Source organism: Micromys minutus (genome assembly GCF_963924665.1).
Source record: "Micromys minutus genome assembly, chromosome: 27".
Taxonomy (NCBI): domain Eukaryota; kingdom Metazoa; phylum Chordata; class Mammalia; order Rodentia; family Muridae; genus Micromys; species Micromys minutus.
Genome location: NC_137962.1, coordinates 31622412 through 31645410, shown reverse-complemented (window position 1 = coordinate 31645410; position 22999 = coordinate 31622412). Strand labels below are relative to the sequence as shown.

At 46.7% G+C, this 22999-nt stretch overlaps 1 protein-coding gene across 1 annotated transcript in view; it reads left to right on the top strand.

Moving 5' to 3' along the window:
- TAFA5 (TAFA chemokine like family member 5) overlaps positions 1-18533 on the top strand; it is a 127563-nt gene extending 109030 nt beyond the window's left edge. Inside the window, exon 4 of the mRNA XM_080939320.1 lies at positions 16612-18533. Within this exon, the coding sequence (XP_080795446.1) occupies positions 16612-16620 (9 nt within the window). The 3' untranslated portion in view covers positions 16621-18533. The remainder of the gene's footprint in view (positions 1-16611) is intronic.
- Positions 18534-22999: the final 4466 nt, after the last annotated feature.

The following is a 22999-nucleotide window of genomic DNA, read 5'->3' as shown; positions in this document are numbered from 1 at the left end:
TGTTATTATTTTCAAAATCTCCACAGAAATATCCCAGACTTAAGAGGTATGCCAGCCTCTTCCTTTCCAAACTAGAACAAACTGTGCTTCCCTAAGGCCACAGAGAGCTGAAATCAACTTACCTTGCAGCCATTTCCCAGGCTAACTCCAAGGTGACCTGGCTCTCGAAGCCTTCATCTGTGTGCATATAAAATAAGCAAGATGCTACCTCCAGGATTGGTGCCACAAGTGAGTCATCACCTGATGTGATAGCTGAACCTGGCTGAGTATGCTGGACGGTCACACATGGAATTAGGGTGCCATTTAAGTTGAAATAGAACTATGTTCTTGGTGTGAAATGAGGGTGGTGGTTCGTTACGAATAAGAAGCAATGAAAGTAAAAAAAAATTAATTAACTAATTACTTAATTAATTTAAAATAAATGACCACCCTCCAAAGAGAGGAAAACTTAGCATCAAAAATATTAATTAGCTTAAGAAGAAACACCTGGAGTTGGTTGCTGTGTCTTTGATAATCATATAAAGACGTGATTTTTTTTTCAACCTCCATTTAGCCTACATTTTTAAGGCCAGAAAGTAATAGGAAGAGGATGTCAGTCTTGCACTTAGACCATTTTTACACTTGGGAACTGCCACCACATTCTTTAGGATCTCGGTGCTTTGACTGCATGCATGATTTTTTTTTTCCTGTGCAGAAAACTACTGAACGTATCACAGAAGGGAAAAATGTTAATCTCCTGAAACTCTCTAGGCCGAGGGAGTTTCATGGGCACGTTTAGCATGCAGGACTCTTCCACCTAAATACTGAGACACATGGAAAACCACTGGGTTTGTTTGCGAGCCTTGGGAGCCCCGATTACAGGTGAATCCTGGGGAATGAAAACTCAAAAGTGCTCATTTCCGTGAAGTCTGAGGCTGGTGACTCACCCAGCTGAGTACCCTTGAGGCCTGAGCCCTCGGCTGTCTGAAGCACTGCAGACACATCTGGGTTCCTACTCACAGCATGCCTTTGCCAGTGGTACTGTCTAATGGTATGCACGACCTCAGTACCTACAAGAAACCCCCATATCCTGGACTCTGCAATCCGTTGAAAAGTAAGACAAAGCCAGTGGCTAAAAGAGTAGGGTTTATAGAAAGAATCAAGTTATATTTTAATATTTCAAAGTCAGGTAGTATGAGAGAACACACAATAAGTCCCCCCCCCCCCCCGTGGAGTTTTTCCTGTAGCCAGTGCACCTGGAAGGCAGCACCACTGGTAAATAGTGAAAATCAACTGCACAGCACCAGCGTCCTCAGACCTTAGCCTAGCACAGTGGGTCCGGTGTGCCTTGCCTTGTGCTGTGTCCTTGTAAAGTCAGAGGCATTGATTGTCCTGCAGGAGGTACAGGCTTGGAGGGAAGCCATTCAGGAGCTTAGGCCACCACCTCTGATCACTCATTGGACATTCTTGAAAGCCAAACCTGGGACCATGAATATCTGAGGTGAGAAATGGAACCTTCATGAGCCTCGGGATCTTTGCTCAATGCCTCAGAAGTAATAGATTGGACCCGCTACTGGTGTATTCAGTTTTGGAGCGTTATGTGCCCATACACAGCCTATAGTGTTTGACAAGCAGTGCTCCATAGACCAGACCCAGATACCTGGCTGTAGATAAAGTCGTGGGGAGGGGTCACTCGTGCTCACTCACACATCTGATGCTGTCATTTCCAGTGAGACTTTACAAAGGATTTTACATTTATCACTGTAGTTCAGACAGAGGGGTGTACATGTTCTTGTCCTGCAGACATGTAACTCCAAAGTTGACATAGAGCCAAAGGTCATACTGGGTACCTGGTTCTGGGCTTGAGACTCCAGCCAGACCTGAGCTCTGACTTCTGCCACTGGCACACATAAGATGGGGTGAAAAATCATGTGGACAAAGTCCCAGGCTCTTGATTAAAACCCAGCAATGGTTAGTGTGTGTACCTCTGTCTCCTGATCCATGGAACAGACCATGTGTCCCTGAAGTGGAGCTAAGGGTTCCTAAGAATTGGATTTGGGACACATCCATGGTTCAGAGCATCGGCGATTGCTCATATTGGCTTAGTATTTCCGGGAAAAGTCAGACTGGATCCTTACCACACACTGTGTTCCAGGTGAAATTCCCTAGGGACTGCACAATGGGATAAAATAGAGTTTGTGAAGACATAGCACAGATGAGCACTGCGCTAAGTTCAGAGGGAGGAAGAAGGCTAAGAGTTCAAACCCAGCCTGTAAAAATCCATACCCACAGCTCATGCTCCATGAGACCATGGGCAGTGTTCTCTGTGAACACAGGAAGTACCAAAAGCTGCAGATGTGTGAATGCACCTGACCTCTCTTGCAAGTGGCATGGTTTACACACTGCAGCTGCCAAGGACCACAAACCTGTAGCCTGGGGAAGAAACCTATGGGCTGAAGTTACAGTTCCATGGAAAATTTATCATAGGCCTACAATTCATAGTACCCTTGGTCTAACTCACTCCTCCTTTCCCCTCAAAAATATCAATGTGCCAAATATATGTTCTACTGAAAACAGTTGGATATATAACCCCATCATAAAGCTGAAAAATCAGAGGTAGAGCCATGGTAATCTGGAGATAGGTTGAGACAGTTGGCAAGCAAGCTTACTGTGGTGCAAAGACAGTTCTCCAGAGGAAAGGGGGTAAGGTATATGAATGGCAAATTCCCACAATACAGAACAGAAATGCACAGGAAATGTGGAGATTCTTCTCAGACAACATCTGATAAAAAGACGAACGGGGCATCAGTTGTCAGAGACATTACAATGGGTTTTACTTCCTTCCAACTATGTCTATGACCTTCTGGAAGATCCTAGTATATGTCAGTCTTTTGGAAGGCGCACAGACAGCATCAATCTGGATAATCACCAGTGCTTAAGGCACTTGGAACCCAGTGTAGCCATTTCTCAGAAAGATAAGCCTAGAGTGAGCACAGGATCCAAAGGTCCCTTCCTTATGTCTTTCTACCCACAAAAGAGGAATACCTGTCCACACATTGCATACCTATTATTCTTCATGACATTGTTGAAAGACCCTCAGGTGTCCACCAGCAGCTGGTGGGTAAGTAACTGCAGCACTTCCTTCAGCCATGAAGAAGACTGGGTGCTGATGTTTGCTCCCATGTGGTGCACCTCTCGTGATGAGTACTGCATGGTTGTTTGAATATGCTTGGACCACAGGAAGCAGCACTATTAAGAGGTATGGCCTTGCTGGAGTAGGTGTGGCCTTACTAGAAGTTCATCACTGTAGGGATGGGATTTGAGGTACTATGCTCAAGCTCTACCCACTGAGGAAGCAAGCCTCCTGTGGCCTTCATCTAGATGCAGATCTCTTAGCTCCACCAGCACCATGTCTGCCTGTGTGCTGGATTACTTCCCTCCATGATAATAATGGGCTGAACGCCTGAAAGCCAGTCCCAATTAAATGTTGTCCTTTATGAGAGTTGTCTTGGTCATGGTATCTCTTCACAGCAATGAAACCCTAACCAAGACACACTACTGAATGCCTCTGCTTCTATAAAATGTCCAGTCTGAGCAGACCACAAAGATAGGAAAGTGGGGATGATTGATGGTGTGCTGTCTCACTGAGGAGATAAAATTAAGCTAAATCAGACTGTGGTGGTGATTGCCCACCCCTGTGACTATAACATAATCCATTGGTTTAATAGGATTTGAGATACTTAGCACTGTCTCAGTGAAACAGCTGCAGTGGACATACAGATGTTGTGTCTTCCACCCATGGAGATTCTCCCCACATCATCTCACCAGCCTGAGCTCAGAAGCCCTTTTCTGATGCACCACAGTGTTCTGATGCACCCAGCTTGATGGGATCGAAACATCTCTTTTCTGCCTTGTATTCTGCTCAGAGGCTGGAATCTAGCCACAAAGTGGCAGCTACACCACCTCTAGTAGCCATCCTGCGTAGAAAGGGCCATGAGAAGGAACCTTGGAAAATAGCCATGTTGATGGCAGACTACAAAAGCACAGTGGGCCATGTCACTGAAGAGAGCTTGACCACAGTGAAGGGCACCAAGGTGCCTTACAGGGAACAGATCCAATTCTAGTTCTGTCACCATGGTTCTTAGGGTTCATAAGTCTGTGGCCAGCTAACGTCCAAGTGGCTTCATTGGTCCTCGGTGATGTTGGCTGAGCCCCGTTTTCAAGACTGACAGAGGAACCAGGCTCTATCAGTAGATAGACTCTGTTCCAGCAGAGTGACAGAAGGGGCAGAGTTACATTATGGCTACAGACCAAAGGGTAAGAGGCCAAGTCACAACGCATGTCCTTCATTTGTCAAAGCTCCTGGTACTATCTCCAAAGGTATCAAGGTGTGGGGAGGTTGGAAGCTGACCCAGCCCAGCTCAGGGCAGACTGACTACCTGAGGCATAAGATAGAGATGAATCTGGGAAGATACAGCAGTGGATCGCATGCAGGTCAGGGATAGCAGAGCCCCAGCCTCCCACTGTATGGTCCCTACTGAGGCTAGAGCCTCACTTCATAGTCAGGGTGGGAGTGTGTGAGAGTAAGTAGTAGGGGAAACGGCCTCATCCAAGAGGGAATAATGCCCACCTCACCATGAATGAGATGCCCATGGTCTTCATCCATCCTGAAAGAGAGGAGAAGACCTGCTTCTCCTGTACCCAAGGTTCAGTGAAGATGAGACTAATAGGAGGGACAATAGGTAAGCCACAATAGGTCTAAAAGTGTCCTGATAACTCAAAGCCACCATCCCTGCCTACTGGGGAAGCTGAGTTCCCTTCTGGAGTGTTGCAGAGGTAGGAGTTGTCATTCAGGAAGACATGCAAGGGCTACACTAAAGGCCTGGGACACGGTGCTTACTGTCAACTCAGTTCTCAGAGGAGCAGGGTACCCCAGCTGTCTGGATTCTCTGTAGGTTGAGGTATAGCTCTCTCAGTGAATACACAGATCTCAGTTTTACAGCTCTGTGGGCTCAGCAAACTCATGGGGCCACAGATAACCACATATATCAGAAAACATTTCCCATCATCCTTCCCAGACTCACCACTGGGCTGGAAGCTTTTATCCTCTGACCTGTGGCTCAAGATCCAAGATAGCACAGATGAACCAGATACTCATCCTTGAACCCCTGTCTCAGCTCCCATGAGGGTCTATACCCCTGGAGGTATCCAGAGTGGCTCAGCTCTACCTCTGTCCCTTCAAGACCTTTTGCTGTGGATCTTGTAAGGAAAGATGCTGCCCCATGGACCTCACCAGGGACCATCCTCACTACTGAGTCAGTTAAGTGGGGGAGGAGGCTGAAGCTAGGGGTGTGGCATCTCTGTATATTCACACCTAGCATCATTATTCCAATTTAAAATGTAAGAAGCTACCTCCTCATGAGCTAGGTGGATTAGTTCTCTATTGCTGTGTAAGGAACTCACAGATTTAACAACTCTTTGTGTCATGCCTCTGTGGTCTGGGGTCCCATTACCAGACAGCTTCTCTAGCTGGTATACACTCTAGCTGCATGCACACAGATATATGCCCTCACCCAACACATATGCATTCATACACATCCTCACTCAAATGCATGTATGTGTACTATCCCAGACATATGTACACACAGACACATGAACTGCATGCACACATGAACCATCCATGAATGTATCATACCTGCAATTACATGTACGTACATACCACTCCCATATGTGCACACACATGCATCATGCCTTCTTTCATTCACAGGAACACACACACAAATATACATTTACACTATGCCAATATTTTTCCATAGAATCTGCTACTTTTTTGTTTGTTTGTTTGTTTGTTTGTTTGTTTGTTGTCTGATTGATTTGGTTTTGGTTTTTTGTTTTGTTTTCAGTTAATCTTGTATTCATCCACTTTGTTAAAGGTGTTTATCAGCTGTGGATGTTCCCTGGTCGGACTTTTGGGGTCATCTATGTACACTGTCATATCTGCAAATAGTGATACTTTAACTTCTTCCTTTCCAATTTGTATTCCTTTAGTTGATTTCCTTTAGTTGTCTTATTGCTCTAGCTAGAACTTCAATTACTATATTGAGTAGATATGGAGAAAGTAGACAGCCTTGTCTTATTAAGTTTCTCTCCACTTAATTTTATGATGTTGTCTATTGGTTTGCTGTATGTTGCCTTTATTATGTTTAACTGTGTCCCTTGTCAATGATCGCTCCAAAACTTTTATCATGAAGAGACGTTGGATTTTGTCAAAGGCTTTTTTCAGCATCTTATAAGATGACTATGCGTGTTTTTCTTTCAATTTCTTTATATGGTGGGTGACAGATTTTCATATGTTAAGCCATCCCTGCATCCCTGGGATGAAGCCTACTTGATCATGGTGGAAGATCTTTCTGATGTGATCTTGGATTCAGTGTGTGAGAATTTTATTGAATATTCTTGCATAAATGTTCATGAGCGAAATTGGTCTGTAATTCTTTTTTCTTTGTTGAATCTTTGTGTGGTTTGTGTAGCAGGTGACTGTGGCCTCATAAAATGAATTTAGCAATGTTTCTCTGTTTCTGTTTTGTGGAATAATTTAAAGAGCATGGGTATTGGCTAACCATCTGGTCCTGGGCGTTGTTGTTGTTGTTGTTGTTGTTGTTGTTGTTAGACCCACAGGTTGAGAACCACTAGTCTAAGCATCCTGCCTGCTAGACTTCAGTGTAGAAGCTAGCACAGGTACCTCTTTCCACTCTCAGCCAAGCATAGCCCTCGACCCATAGTCAAGATACTGCATAGACCCTGAAGTGATAGATGCTAATCTAATCTAGCAGTAACATCCCAACTCATCTCAGATGTAAGGGCCTGAAGCACTTGAGTCCTGCCTGGCTTTGTGGGATTCATATGGTGACAGATGGATAGATGGCTTCTACCAGCCGAGACTTATCTTGTAACAGCTCTAAATGCAAAACTCTTCAGATAAGGGTGTACATAGAGCCAGCTCCCTTAGTAGCCTCTTGGGAGGAAGACCCTTCCCACCTTGCCAAGTCTATGATGGCCATAACATTCCTTGGGTCAGGACTGCACCTTTTCAGTCTCTGACTCTGGCTTTATGTAATTGTTTCTAACTACTCTGCCTATATCTGTGTTCAAACCTTGAGTCCTGCCCTTGTAACAACACCAGTCATTAGATTAGGGCCCTCCATAACCCAGTGGGACTATATCTAGCCTTGATTATATCTGTTAGAACCAACAAGATCAGGGTAGACAGGTCATCCCTCCAGAGGGTTCCAAGAGTAATCTAGTGCAATCTCTGCACACAGCCATGGAGACATGAGGGCCCAGGTGGCATCCTGGCATCCACAGAACCTCAGCTTGTCTCCAAGATTTGCTGCACATGCAGAACCCTCTCTCTAAGAAGAGATTCCGCCTCCACTCCTCTCTGGTTCTCTCCTTATTAAGGAGTTTGTTTATGGAAGATCAATAAATATTTGATGGAAGGTCGAATAACTGTGGGCAGATTCCTCGAGCAAGCCCAAGGCCTTCCTCTGGGCCTCCTACAATTCCCGTACTTAGCTCTGGGTCCCGGTGGGCTCTGTACTGCTTCAGTGATCATACCCCATTTTTATAAGCTCGGGGAGATGTTACTTGCTAATTTGATCAGGGCTGCTGTTAGCCGTCGGGCAGTGAAGAGGCTGCAGGCCCATACTGAGCTCAGCCTACGCAGTGTGGTGGCACTGGGTCTTGTGTTTGGCTGTTGAGAGGGCTATTCTGGGATAACCCTCAGTCATTGACACTTCCTGAGAGTGGAGCTTTATGTCCTGCAGGTGCATGCTGGCCCTCAGGTGGCAGAGTGGTGCTGCTTACTGTGGGTCCCCACTGGACTCAAAGCAAGACCAGCCATGGTGTAGCTCCACCTCTGGAGATAAGATATCAGTCCTGGGAGTGGATACCCATGCCTTTACTATCCCCAGTGCCTTTCCTGAAACCTGCAGTTGCCTCTGCTGCTGCACGTTGGAGGATTCCTATTTAGGTGGTCCTAAGCAAAGCTCCCTCTGCAAACAGAGCCCAGCTTATTTAAGCTAAGTATCTTACACCCCTGTCTGAAAGTGCAGATTTGATCTGACTTTCCCACAAACTGTGAGGGTCCTGCTGCATTCTCAACCAGCCTGGAAGGGCAGGAGGTAGCTCTATGTGTTTCTGAGACCAGCATCAACCAGAGAGTGTCCTAGATGCCTTGACTCTAACTAAGTACAAGTGATTCCATACCCAGCTCTGTCACTGTGCTGGTTCATTATTCCAGAAACACCTTGGCTGTCTACAGTGACCCATCAGGCCTCTCGTCCAGTTATTGGCATCCTATCAAAGTGCACATGATACTCGGTATTCCAGGGCTTTCAACCCTGTGTGTTGACTGCAGAAATGACCCAGAGCCTTTGAATGAACCCTGTTTCCGTTTTCAGCAAATGCCTATCCTGTTATTTTGGGGCAACGCAGTCCCCATTGTCGTGCCCCTTCAGTTCACCCAGGTCATCATGAGTGCTGAGCCAGAGTCTACGAGATTTCAAAGTGACCTCATGACTACTAGGTGGCTCTGTTGCCCTGAGCCCACAGTCAAGCTGACCTCAAAAGTGCCTCTCTCAGCTCTAGCAATGCAGGAAATGGTCTGGAGAAGTGCCACCTGACCGCTGCTTGTTTCTGGTGGCTTCTTGCTTCCGCCTTTCTCTCCTGGGTCTAACGAGCAGGGAAGGTTACAGGCTGGCCTTTCTTGAACTCATTCCCCCAGAGCATCCCTTGTGAACCTTCTGTGTTTTCCTGAGCTCAGTCACAGTGATAGGCATAGGATTCTCTGCTTGGTATCCCAACAGGACCCAGTGCCTTCTGGAGGTAGGCAGACTTCTCTTCTGGAGATGGTGGTCTTGTTCCAACTGACAATTGCCTCTCTCCCAAATGTTAAGAACATGCTAGCAAGTCTAGAGGAGATCCACTTGTCCATGAAGGTTTGGAGGCTGGACTCTCCACTAACTGCCCTGGAACTGCAAGAGTAGCCAGAGACACCCCAGAATATCAGGTGGAGCAGAGACACTCCAGAATGTCAGGTTCTTGAAGACAAATTCTTCATGTGTAGTGTGTGCTCTTAACCACTGGCCTGAGTCTTGTTTCAGTTATCAGAATGATTTCCAGTTGCATCCATTTTTCTTCAAATGTCACAAATGTAGTTTTCTTTTCTGATAAAGTTTTGTGTGTGTGTGTGTGTGTGTGTGTGTGTGTGTGTGTGTGTGTGTTCCGTTTCCTGATAGTTATAGTTCATGCTCTCGTGCTGCCTTAACTGTGGGTAGGAAGAAAGCACCTCTGAGATGTGTTGACTTGGAGTCCATTGGAAAAATACCCAAGGGTAGTCCATCCAGTCATGAGACAGTTCTGTTTTCGGTGTTTTGCACTAGTTTTCAGTCCAACCAGCAGTGTTGAAGGGTTCCTCTCCTACATCTTCACCAGAACTTGGACTGTGATGAGACTTAGATGAGATCTCTTACCGCCTTCATTTGCATATCCCCTATCCCCGGTGGCTAAATTGACCACTTTTTATCTCTTCCTTTGAAAACTTCTCATCTTGCTTAGGGTTACTGTTACTGTGATGGCACACCATAACCAAAGCAGGTTGCAGGTGTCAGGGAAGGTTTGTTTGGCTTACACTGCCATTGAAAGAAATCAGGACAGGAGGAACTCACACAGGGCAGGAACCTGGAGGCAGAAGCTAATGCAGAGTCCAGTGGAGAGATGCTGCTTACTGGTCTGTTTTCTTACAGACCCAGAGCCACCAGCCCAGTGAATGCACCACCCACGATGGGCTGGGCCCTCCTGCATCGATTGATCACTAATTAAGAAAATCCCCAACAGGTTTGCCTACAGCTAGATCTTAGGGAAGCATTTTAAATGAGGTTCCCTCCTCTCTGATGACTTTAGATTGTGTCAAGTTAACATAAACCTACCCAGCACACTCATACTGTCTTTTCATCTCATTGGCCCATTTGTCAGATGTTTGTTTGTCTGTTTGTTTTTTTTTTTTTCAGTTTTTCATGTGCTCTAGATGTTAATCTGTCAGACATATGGTTGGTAAAACTTTCTTTCCTTGTAGTCTTGACTCCTCACCCCGTTGATCTTTTCTGTTGCTGTGCAGGTTTTTAATTCAGCTTGCCAACTCTTAGCAAGTCACATGCAGAATTCAGGACACTGTGTCCACATCAAGTGTTTTCTGTGTTTTCCTCCAGCAGTTTTGATGTTTCAGATCAGCTGAGGTCTTTGACCCATTCCTCATTGATTTTGTACAAGGTGAGAGGTATGGATCTAGTTTTCTTGTTCCAACTGTTCATGGAGTAGAGACTAAGTGGACAACCCAAATTCAACCCAACCAAATTCATTTTTCTGAAAAGGTCAACAAGATTGGCAAAGGACTTTCCACACTGAAATGAAACCCAAATGAATAAAGTTAGAGACCAATGGAACTCAGAGGACAATGATGGGACACTTTGAAATTATATTCCAGTGAGCCTGTAAAGTCTAGAAGAAATGGACAAATATCTTTAAAGTTAAGTCACGAAGGTATAAACAACTTATAGGGTTCTATCACAATAATATCAAAGCAAAAATAAATCTCCATATGTATCAAGACCATGTGGACTCTGCCAAATTTTACAGACCATGAAGAAAAAATACCAATACTTATCAAACAGTCCCACAAAATGGAAGGGATACATACTAACAAACTCATTCTCTGAAGCCATCGTTGCCCTGATAACCAACCCAAGTGAAGATAGCATTTAAAAAAAAAAAAAAAAAAACGAATATTATAGAGCAATATCCCTGATGAACAGAGATGCAAACATTCTTCATTTTAAAATAATTTTTAATGATTTATTTATTTTATGTGAATTGGTGTTTTCCCCTGTGTGGGTGTATGTATGTGGGTTTTAGATACACTGCAGCTGGAGTTGTTAGCTGCCATGTAGGTGCTGAGTATTGAACCCCAGGTCATGTTGATGAACAGAGACAGGGTTTTTCTGTGTAGCCTTGGCTGTGTTAGGATTTACTCTGTAAGGCCAGGTTGGCATCAAACTCAGAGATCTGCCTGCCTCTGCCTCCTGAGTGCGGGGATTAAAGATGTACATCACCACTGCACAGCAAAGAATCTTAATACCAGACTTGCAAATGAAATTCAAGAAGCATGACATCATGACCAAACTAATTACATCCCATGGGTGCAAGTATGATTCAAACGCCAGCAAATCAACAAGAGTAATTCAATATACAAGTGGATTCCAGGACAGAAGCGTGTGATCATCTCAGTAGACACAGCAAGGGGTTTTGACAGTTTCATGATAAAAGCCATGAAGTCAATAGAAGGAGTGTACCTCAGCACAATAAAGGCAGTAGATGGCAGGTATGTAACCAGTGTCACATTAAGTAGGACAAGGGTCTCTTCGATTTAGTGTGGGCATCTTGTCTACAACAGGGTATTAGCTGCCAACGGTTAATTAGTTAAACCACTTTGGCTCTCGATCAGTTGCATGTGTGAGCCCAAGAGCTCTCTGAATTCAAGAATGAAAGGCACACATACACCAGCTAATTTTGATATGCCTTGACTAGCTCAATGGCTGGGCATTTCTAGTCCTCCCCGTGGCTAACATACACAACCCCCGCACTCCAACTTTTCTGGGTAGACTTGCTAAATCAACATTTCATCTCTGCTAACCCAGACCCAATCGGGGGAGTGGCCACTGGGGCTATTTTCCTGAATTCTTACATAGCTGGTTGCTTTCTTTCCTGCAGCTTTTACACTGAACCCTCTCCCTCAAAGTCATGGTGATTTTCTGTTTCTCCTTTCTTCCCCAGCCCCTTGCCCAAGCATTCTAAACGTCTCACCTCCATCTTTCTACCCAGTCATTGACTGTGCAACAATTCTTTATTATCAGTTGAAGCCAACTGGGGGCAGGGATTCTCAAGTCTGGAAACTCGGCTTTTTCTGAGCCGAAACAAGACAAAGCAGTAGAACCAATCCCCAACTTCTACCTTCTATGGCTGTGTTTGAACACTGACCAAAATTAACTTGGAGAGGAAAGGGCTTGCTTATATTTCAAGTCCTGATCAAAGTCCATCACTGATGGAAATCAGAGCAGGAACTCTGAGACAGAAACTGAAGCAAAGGCCATGGAAAAACAGTTTACTGGCTTGCTCCCAATGGTTTGCTTAACCTGCTTTCTTATACAACCTGGGACCACCTGCCCAGGGCTGACCACCCAAAATGGACTGAACATTCTCACATCAATCATTAATCAAGCAAAATGCCCCCCACAGGCCAGTAGGATGGAGGTATTAACTCAATTCAAGACCCATTTTTCCATATGATTCCAGCCCATATCACATTGACAAAAATCTAACCAGCACCAAGAGACACAAATGAGTGGTTGGTGTCAAACAAGAAATAGGAGGCAAAATCACTCTTGTTTTCAGAGAACATGACCCTCTGTGTGGAAGGTTCTGATGACTCCACCAGAAAACTTTCAGTCCTGATAACACTTTTTGCCCAAGTAAGATATAAAGCCAATATAGAAATTTCAGTGGTCTATCTACCAATTACAAATATGCTGAAGGAAAAGAATCAGGAAAACATTCACTTTCACAATAGCTTGAAAAATATGCTATAATAAAGCTCATCAAGGAAGTGGAATTGTGCTGCAATAATCACATCATGACACTGAAGAAGGACATTTAAGACACTAGGAGATGGAGAGGCTTCCCAGACTCCATCATGGATAAATAAATGGTCCATGTTCGTTAGGTTTTTTTTTTAATTTATCATGTAAATGATCATATGATCATAATCAATCCACAGATATAGTACAGTTTCCCATTAAAATTCCAATGGCAATTGTCACAAGAAATAGAGAAAAATAATTCTACAATTCATATGGAGGCACAAGCCATGACAGCTCAAGCCATCCTGAACAGGAAGAACCATCCTGGGGAATATCACAAGACCTGATCTCAATACAGAACCAAAGAGGCCAAACAGAGTATAGCTTGGGATAAAAGAGAGGGCCCAGGAATAAACCCACCCAGCTATAGAACCTGATTTTAAGCAAAAAGTACCAAGAGTATACATTAGAAAGAAGACAACCCCTTTCCGACAAAGAGCACTGGACAGAGACATTTCCTTTAGAAGGAAACTAAAGATTTTGATCCCAGTAGTGTGCATTGGGGTGGAATGGGTTTGTTTGGTGTAGACTAGGGCTATGAGTGGGAACCTATGGTGCCAGGACATGTGTGGCTGTCACCCAAGTTGTAGGGAACAAAGAAGCAGTTGTTGGATTTGGGATGCAGAAAGGAAGACCACATAAACCCAAAGTGGCTCCATCCACATATCCATCACAGAACATGAAGTCACCATGAAACATTGTTCCTGGCTTGCTCTGCAGTGGTAACTGGACTTGGGTCACAGCCTATGCCCAGCAAGCCAGTCTCAGCTACCTATATACTATTCCTATATACTCAGTAGGCCAATTTAAACAGTCAAATTAATTGTGAAAATCAGAAAAATGAAAAAAAAAGATTGATTTCTGCAATGGGACTGCATTGAGAAAAGAGATGTAATGACCTCCTCAGAGTCATCCTCAGGGTCCTGAAGTGAGGTTAAGGTTTAAGTAGGGGGCAGCATTGTACATATCTAAGCAGTGTTGGGCAATGTGCAGTCCCACTCAACCTTGACCCATCATTGTCTTCTCTTGGCCCAACAAGCTGTAAATCTCAGGTGTGGGAAAGTGTCCCCTCTATCTAGCTCAGGCTTTAATTTTCTCTTTTCCCAGTATGAGATTATTGGGGAGTTGGGGGAAAAACATTCTGGACTCTTGGAAACCAGTGCTTGAGTAGTAGGACAGCCAAAGTGAGAGCAGCAAACATCATATCTCTGGAATATCTTCAACCCTGCAGGCTGGTTCAGATAGCAGGAAGGCATTCCTTCAAAACCTGGGCCTGTGTTCAACACACACACACACACACACACACACACACGGGCTGGGGGACAGGTGGACACAACTGCTCATACTGCTATGTGACATTCTTGTTTTAGGCCAAAGCAGTGGTATGCTGGCAGTAGGCAGAGCTGGAAGACACAGGTCAAGCTGTCCCACATTATGAGCCTCCCAACAGAAGACCAGGGGCAAGTGGCATTACAGACTTCTGGCTTCAGGCCACAGCAGAGCCTGGAAGGGTGGGAGTTTAAGAGACCTGAGCTCATAGTCAGCAGCTGGCTCAGAAGAGACCACACAGCACAGCCTGGCCAGGGAGCCGATGAAAAAAGGATTCAGGGAGATCCCAAGAGAATGTCCACCCAGAACCTATGGCAGCAGGTCTGTGCATATGTGATGGAACAAAGACACTCTGACAAAGTGTACGTCCATCCTCAGCACTGTCCAGTGGCAACTGTCCTAACTGGGCTGTGAAAGAGAGGTAGAGACAGGGCCTTGTCAACATGAGGCTGAGACTATACCAACCAGCCTCAAGAAGACCTGGGCAGTTCCCTGCAGTTGGAACCAGCTCTGCCCAGCTGCCCTCAGACTCCAGCCCCCAAACTCTGAGCTGTGGAGCTGCTGTTGTTTGAGTCATCCATGTAAAGCCACCGTGCTGTGCCCATAGCATATGCAGCTATCATTCAGATCCAGACAAGTGCAGAAAAAAGTGTAGAGTGGCCAGCAGGGATAGCCCTCGGGTTGGGTGTGAGGCAGCTCCTGAGCTATGTCCCAGCCAGTCCATGCTCAGGGACCATCCCACTAATCCATAATTAGCCTAGCCTGGTAAACCCTGTTCTTGGGCTCTGGTACCTGAAGCAGGAAGAGACAGCCAAGAGCCTCTGTGTTTGTGAAAAGGGTTGCAACAACCATGCCCTAACAGGTTTTAGTTACAGGAAGAGAGAGCTCACAGTGCTAAGCATAGCCTGTTTGGTCTCTCGCCATTAAGAATCTTCACAGTGCTGGGAGCATGGAAGGGGTTTATCATAGAATAAGTTGAACGAGAACCAACACCATCTAGGATATGTGTGTGGGGGGTGGGGGATCCTGTCCTACAGCACAGATGGAGTAATGCTAAGACCTTCCTCATTGTTCCTTACTAGAAAAAGCAGAGGCTGTTGCTACGGAACGGTGGTGGGAGAGCAGCCTCCAGAACACATCTAGGAAGAGTGAATTTTTGATAATTCAACAATATGTTTCTCTTCCAAGGAGATGTCACCGAATAACAAATGTGTATGGTTGCAGCTGTTGGTTTTCCCATGTTTGCAGACAGCCCCCACCATCCTATCATATCTAACAATCGCCTTCCGTAATGTGCTGCAGACACAGGCCATAGATCCCATCCCAGCTCAATACAGCAGCAGTGGGAGAGGGGCGAGCATCCCTGAAGCCCACACCAAGGTTGCTAAGCCATGAAAGCAGGCAGGGTGGGGCAGCCTTAGCCTCTGATGACTATGGAGCGAAGGCTATGTGAGCTGGTCTTACGTATACTGTCAGGTGATACTGATGAACAATCTGAGCTTTTGAGGTGCAATTCTCCCCATTGGTTTGGTAAGTACATGAAGATACAAAGGACCGACAATACCTATAAGTTTGCCAGGCTGATGGAAGGTAACTGCCTCCATCAAACTATGGTCTCCCTGATGCCCCTGCCATGGCACATGAATTAGAGAGGCCACCCAGCAGCTGAACCTCACTATATGAGTGCATACCCTGGGGGGTTGTACATGTTGGAAGGATCCGATGCTCAGGAATTGTGGTGTCTCAGTTCCAGGACTTGGCTGCTCCAACAATGGAGACCAGCAATGGTTAAAACAAAAAAACAGAGAAAGCAGATTTATTCGTCATGGACATAATGGGAGGAGGAATCAGAGGTCCAGGGATTCCTATGTCTGTAGGGTACTGAATGAGGTTTAGGTGTACGGGGTAGAAGGTGCATCTACAATAAACCATCTTGGTCAAGGTATGACCCCTCCCATTGTTACCCCCATCACTCTCTTAGCTCAAGTCTCTCCTGCAAGGTGATCTGCCAAGGCAGTCAGAATTATGTGAGTGCTCTTCCTGAGAGAGAAGGTTTTACCCTGGCTGGCACCAACCTTCCACCTGTCCCTTCTGTCCCGTGGGATTCCTGCAGATGTTTTAACTCTCTAGGGTCTGACAGCCAAAGGGTGGGAATGAGGTATCTTCTCTCCTACCAGAGCTGCTAAAGAGTCAGGGGTGAAGTGCCTGCCCCCTGTGCCAGTGTGGGACTCATGGTAACTATGCCGGTTTGTGCCAGGCTCCCTTAGGAAACCGAAAGGACCTAGACCAGCTCTGGCCAACACAGGCTGGAGAATAGTCAAGAGGTTCCTCTGGATCCCCAGCAGAGGGCAGCCTCCTCTGGGACACAGACAGAGTGATGCTTCTGGGGCTTAATCTACGCAGCGTGCCCCTCTCCCCAGCCATCAAGATCTGCAATCTTGGTCCAGATGTTAAACTTGCCCATTGTGGGTAGGAGGGGATGTATGCACTGGGGATGTGACTCTGAATGACTTCAGTATGAGGCTGACAGCACTCTGTCTTTGCTCCTCAGGTCTCCTGACAATCGCAGCCCCTGCGGTGCCCCCTGGGAGTGGCTGTGGCTCCCTGGAGATTGGACACCTCAGCCACAGTCCTCCATCCTGTGTGGACACCGCCCATTCTCCCCCATCCACCCACTGTTTCCCAGAGGCCTAACAAAGACAGCCCAGTTCCTCGGAGCTCTGAGCTCAAGTCTGTCCAGCTGAACCCAGGAGGCCAGGACTCATACACACATGTCAAGGGGTGGTGCCAGGAATCAGCAATACCTGGTGTGTGGAGCCTGGCTGCGTTCATCCTCACTAGCCACTTGCTCCCTGGAGTTGGAGGACCAGAGCAAGGAGACTGCAGCCCCGGCCAGCTGAGCCACGACGCAAGGTCTGGGGACTGTCAGGTGCAGAAGCCACCACCTCCTCTGTCCCAGACTGTCTGAATTGCTTTTATTTTCTTATACTTTCAGTATACTCAATAGACCAAAGAGCAAATCTATTTTAACGTGGACACATCCCTGCTGCCAAGAGTTCCCCGGGTTTGATCGTGGGGCGGGGGAGGGCGCAGTGGCAGACATGCTGGTGGCCCAGGCAGCATGGAGAGGGCATCCGAGGCCAAGACCCCCGCCCCACAAACACTGCAGCGTGCCCTAGAAGGATGGCTTTGCCCAGAAGGACACCACCGTGGTGCACCTGCAGGAGCCAGCGGGAGCTTGGCCAGCAACGGCCCCCAGCGGACAGCAAGGGCCCCGGACACAGACCCTTTGCCCCTGTGCTTAGACCAACTTTATCGTACTAAAATTACTTTCTGTTTTAACCAGTTAGACATGCCTCTTCCACAGCTCCATTTTTGATAGTTGGATAATCCACCATTTGCCAAGAGCATGCTGGGTCTCCCGTGACTGCTATCTCATCTGATACACCATTTAGCTCCAGAAAGCAAATTAAAGAAAACTGAAGTAACCCTGTTTGAAAGAGATCATTAAATGTATTTTGCAAAAGCCTAAAGTTATATATTTAACAGTTTTTATATGTTGTATATTTGTAGAAAATCCTATTTAACATTTGACGGCAGGTCTGAGAGTTGTGGCCAGGCCCCCCTTGATCCTGGAGACTCTGGGGTGGCCACGGAGGACCTCAGAGCAGACATGGAGGGGCAGAGCGATGGGTGAGGTGCTGAGGACCCTGCCTATTCTAGAAAGTTCTGTCTCTCTTGGCTTTGGTTTGGTCTGATAGCTCACATCCCCCTGTGAGTCTGTGTGTTGGTAAACATTGCATATACAATATTTTGGTCATGGATTTTGGTCCCTCTCTCTCCCTTAACCCCTTTTTGCCATCCATAGATCTTGAATCCGTGTACGGCCAACCTGCCCTTCCCAGATGAACGCCTCCCCCCCCCCCCGCCTTGTTCTCAGAGGTCTTTGTTCTCCACTTTGGGAGGCTGAGACGGCAGGGCTGGAGGGGTTGGAAGAGCTGGGGAGCAGAGTCACTGTCCTTAATTGCCCTACGCTGTGGGGTCAGAGGCCATCAGAAAAGGGACAGACACAGTCCCCATTCATTTTCCTGAGTTCTGCTAAAAGTATACTACCTACACGTCCAATTAACATGACTATCATGCTAGTAATATACTACTAAAGAAAAAACATTTTAAAAAAATGTATTTAACTCCAGTATATAGATGCCGTTCCAGCAACCATAGGCTAAAGCTAGGAAAGAAAGTCCATTTCTGTGAGACCCATTCCAGTATTCATGTGTTTGCCTTCACTCATGCGGAGCGGTGAGTATCCTAAGCAGGGAGATGAGTTGGTGACCAAGCAATGTCACTGTCCCCACAATATCAGGCTCCAGTGGCCTGTGTTGCAGGGGTCAGCATGGTTGGAGGTCTCATTTCACCACTGAACCTCAACATCCGCACCACCTCCCCTTGGCTGTTTCTTTTGAAAGCTAGCATAGAGACATCCGAGAGCAGAGACCAGGAGATTTTTAAGATGTTACAGCATATTTCCCTCTTGTTTTACAGTATCCAATTTTGTGTTGATTCAGCTAAATTATGAAAATAAAGAAAAAAAAGTCCTTTGATAATCATGGCTTCTGTTCCCTGGCCGTGGTGACCTGGGAGAGGGGAATAGTTTGCATGGTTGGTGGGGACAGTAGATGGGCACCATGCACTGGGTCCTTCCTGGTCACAACACCTGAGGTTGACACCATCACCAGCTCCTCCTTGAAGCGCCATCTGGGAGCTGAGTGCCAAGGATTTCCTGGGCTTGCATCAATGGGCTCTGAAGCCATCCCTGGTATGTATCCAGGGTTTCTGTACTATATTACAGTCCTGCTCAGGTGTGCTCAACACCCCTGGGATGGGTCCCTGTTTATCCCCCAGAGGCAAGAGCAGGGCTCTCTGCTTATTAAAGACAAAGTCTTCTGCTTTACTTCACCCCGTGTGGGCCAGAGACAAACACGTGACCTAAGGGAAGATGGACTGTCATATGTATCTCCCACATCTATGTCCCCAGTTCTTGTGGGCTATAATGGCCAGGACACAGAAGCGGAGTCCTGCTCAAGGGTCCAGCCACCAAAGGACTTCCTCTCAGACCTCCAAAGAGCAGCCCTGGGAGATGAGGTTAAGAGTCACCATGCAGGGTTATTTGCTAGCTCTGCTTTCCTAATACTAACCACAGGTGGGTTTAGCTGTAGAGTAGGCCATGGTTGATAGTCTGTGTTTTGTTCCAAAGAGACCTCAATGAGCTTCCAAGCCGCAGAGGCAGGTGGATAAGACTGGTTTGTCTCTAAGGATCTGGAATTGTGCTGTGGCTGAAAAGGAAGCACAAGGCAGCTTGCATCAGCCTCAAGAACCATCCCTATCCCTTCTCAGGTGAGGTCTGGGTACCCATGCTGAGAAGTGTCAGCCTAGAGCCCCTACCTTCAGACTCCCTCACAAAAGTAATTCTGTGGTAAGCTGTCCTGGAGTATGGCAGTCAGATCATTGTGAGGATGGGACGTTGGGACCAAGACCAGGGTCCGCTCCTTCAATTCCCTAATCACATGTTGTATGGCATCATTTCTAGAGAGATATCTATTCTCCCCAGATAGGGAACTGGCAATAGACTAAAGTAATATCACCATAGTCCTACTTTATGTATCAATGGTTTTATCAGGGCTACAGAAGATGAGTGAGGAGTTACTGACTAATTCATAGTCAACACAAAGGCAATTGCTTCACCAAAAACCCACCCAGCATGGGTGACATCTCACAAAAGAGGAAGCTTGTGAACACAGGTGTCCCTTCAAGGTGGGGGATAGCAGAGATAAAACATCCCAAGGTGACAACCACTGTCACCCAGAAAGAGCCTTGTCCCTCTTTCCTTGCATCGTCTGGGTCTTCCCTGCCTCCTGCTAGACACCCTTACTTCCAAAGGAAAACCACATGGAGACACTGTCCCGAGCTATCCCTCAGCCTGAGAGATCAGACTTGATTCTCTTTAAAATATCCCTAGCATGGAGAGACCCAAGGTCTTGGGAACCTGAGACTCCACTCAGTGGGGAAAGATAGGCTTCTGAATTTGGCAGATTCATCCATAGGTCCTTCCCTCCTACTGTCTGAGCTGATGGTGGATATTCCCAAGCAGGGTCAGCCATGGGGGGAAGCAGCAACTGGTAAAAGGTAGGGAAGAGTAAACTGGGCTTAAACTGGAATGGTAACGCACCATCTTGCTGGGATGAAGGACCAGATTATCACCCTAACACATATCCAGCCATCCCCACTTCAAGGCTCTGACTCAGCTCCTGTTCCTGTTTACTCACCCAGATCAGCCTGCATAACAGTCAACTCCCCAACAACTGAAAGAGACACAGGGTCTGGTCCCTTATTACTTCTCGCCACGTTCCTGCCATTGAGACAGAACACTATTGAGACAGACTCAACCACCTAGTGAACCCTTCTCTACTTGCCAATGGTGCTAGTGCTTCCTCAAACTTAGGGCAACTATCGTGTTTTTGTGTCCTGAGGGTTCCTGTGCACTGGCTCCGTTCAGTAAGGGCTGGTCTCACTGTGTGGCCCCACACACCTTCCTCCAGAAGTTAACACCGCTAGGGACATGCTGCATCCTGAATATGTTTTATTTCTTTGTTTGTGCCTGCGGTCATAGAATTACTCTGAAATTATAACTACATTTGTTTTCTGCTTTTACGAATACCATTCGTTTATTCCTTCTACCAGTGCTTCAGGGAGGGAATTTGTCTCCGTCACTGGCTGTGGGTAGCCATTGGCCCCGTGATGCTGGGGCAGCCTTTGGTGGTTCAGCTGAAGTTCCTGCCTTTCTCCCTTAGCTTCTCCCTGAGAAGACTCTCTTCTGAAACAAAAGCAATCAGAAGATCCAATGTCTGTCTTGGACATAGCCCTGCTTCAGAAAGGGTGAAAGGGGAGGGGTGAGGGGCAGTAATTGTGAGGAACATGATCCTGAGCTTCAGATGTGAGTATTGAAGAAAAACACTTTTGGATTTCCATTAATCAAGACAAGGAAGGAAGTGTTTACTCAAGACCCTGGTGCCAGGAGCCAAGACACAGGCTGAGAATCTCAGGCAAACTCTGTTGCTACCGTCTCCGACCAGCAGAAAAGGAGCGATGACACAGCGTTCTTTTCAAAGAGATTTTTTCAGGAATTTACGGCATGCAAGTGAAAATCTCTCTGTCCCCTTTCTGTCTCTCTTTCTGTTTCTCTTTCTCTCCCCTCTGCCCCCAAGCGCAGTCCCTTTTATCCTCTCTCAACTCCACCTCCTCAGTCCATGTTGCGTGGCTGCAGTTCATAGGTCCGAGTCTTCTGGCCTGATCTCGCATCATGGGTGCGCCTGCGAAGCTCACACGGTGGGAGTGGCTAATCTTGGGGGGCAGCAGGAGAAAGTCAAGTGCTAATCACAAGACTAGGCTGGAGTCCCAAGCGCCATCTTTGAACTGCCGCCACACCTGCTCTCCACAAAACTCCCCTAATGGCATATGTTCTGGCCTTCTGGCCACTGAGCAGCTTGGTGGGGGGGGGGGATGGAGGCTGAGCAGAATGAAGACATGTAGGGCATGTGAACAGCATGCGAATAGCCTGTGAATTGCATAGTTCCTGTGAAAGGCAGGAGAAGGTTACAGCTACCCATGCCACAGGATGCCAAGCTTGGTGAGAGATGTGGGGTCCCCAGTGGCACAGGGCTCTGGATGCTGTCAGTGGCGATGGCTGTGTTGATTTGTCAGACTATAATAATCACACTGAGAACCCCTTTTTTGTAAATTAGATGTATGGACAGAACATCTAACAAGTCACAGGGAAGCTACTGTAAGCCGAGATAAAGAAGAAACCCAAAGCAGAGAGCAGGACACCCCCCACACACACACACCTACACAGGACAGGTGTCCCTGCTATTACTCCTAGCTAGTCATCACAGTCTCTCATTAAATTCCTTACTGCCATAACCCCAGTGACCCCATCCCCACCCCCACCCCGTGGTCTAGATCCCACTTACTCTGTACATTTAAATTCATGCTTGGCCATTTGATGGATGGTGTGGCCCACCTCACCCCCTCTTTCCTTTCCTCCACTGCAGCAGAGACCTGGGTTCCTCCTCATCTTTCTCCCTTAACGAGAGAGAAGGGTCCTACAAGGAGTTCGTCACCGTGCAGACAGATTAGCAGTCTGAAGCCATTGATCACATGTGTATGTATGTGCTGAAAAACAAAATTGCTGCAGAAAGAGATACAGATATGATGTTGATGTGTGAGATCCCCAGAAAGTTCTGTATGAAACATTGTGAGGAATCCTGTTCTGTGCCCTAAGACCTTGGTTCTAGGCTTCATGGGAGTGGGTTCGACCATCCACCGTGAGGCTCTGGGTGAAGAAGGGTTTCTTCTATGTGCAATGTGGGTTAGTTTATGTTCAGCCTGTATTTTCTGGAAGGTCCCATTGAGAGTATGTTATGAGGCATCTAAGCATTAGTTGTGGATCAGTGTAGCATCCTGAACACTAGTAGCATGCAACTAACCAGGTCCACCAGGAAAAAAAGGCATGTCCACAGACCCAAGTTCATGCACTCAGAAAGAGGCTCTGGCTTGTTGGATTGTTAAGACCAAATGCATCGGTCCACACCTCCCCGTGCAACCCACACTGCCTCCGAGTCTCGCCCCAAGACTTCTGGCTAGGTCGATAGCTGTGAACTTGTAAGAACATCTGGCTGTGAACATCTGCCCATTCATGATACCTTCTAACAGACAACCCTGAGGACTCAGCTGCACAATGCTACAAGAGAAGGAACAGGGGAGAAAACCTCGCATCCCCTGGACCCAGCCAGCCAAGGTCATGAGATACCAACCAATTCCATGTTCAGTCTGCTGACCCAGGGGATGGCTGTGTACACGGCACTGACATTCCATGCCCA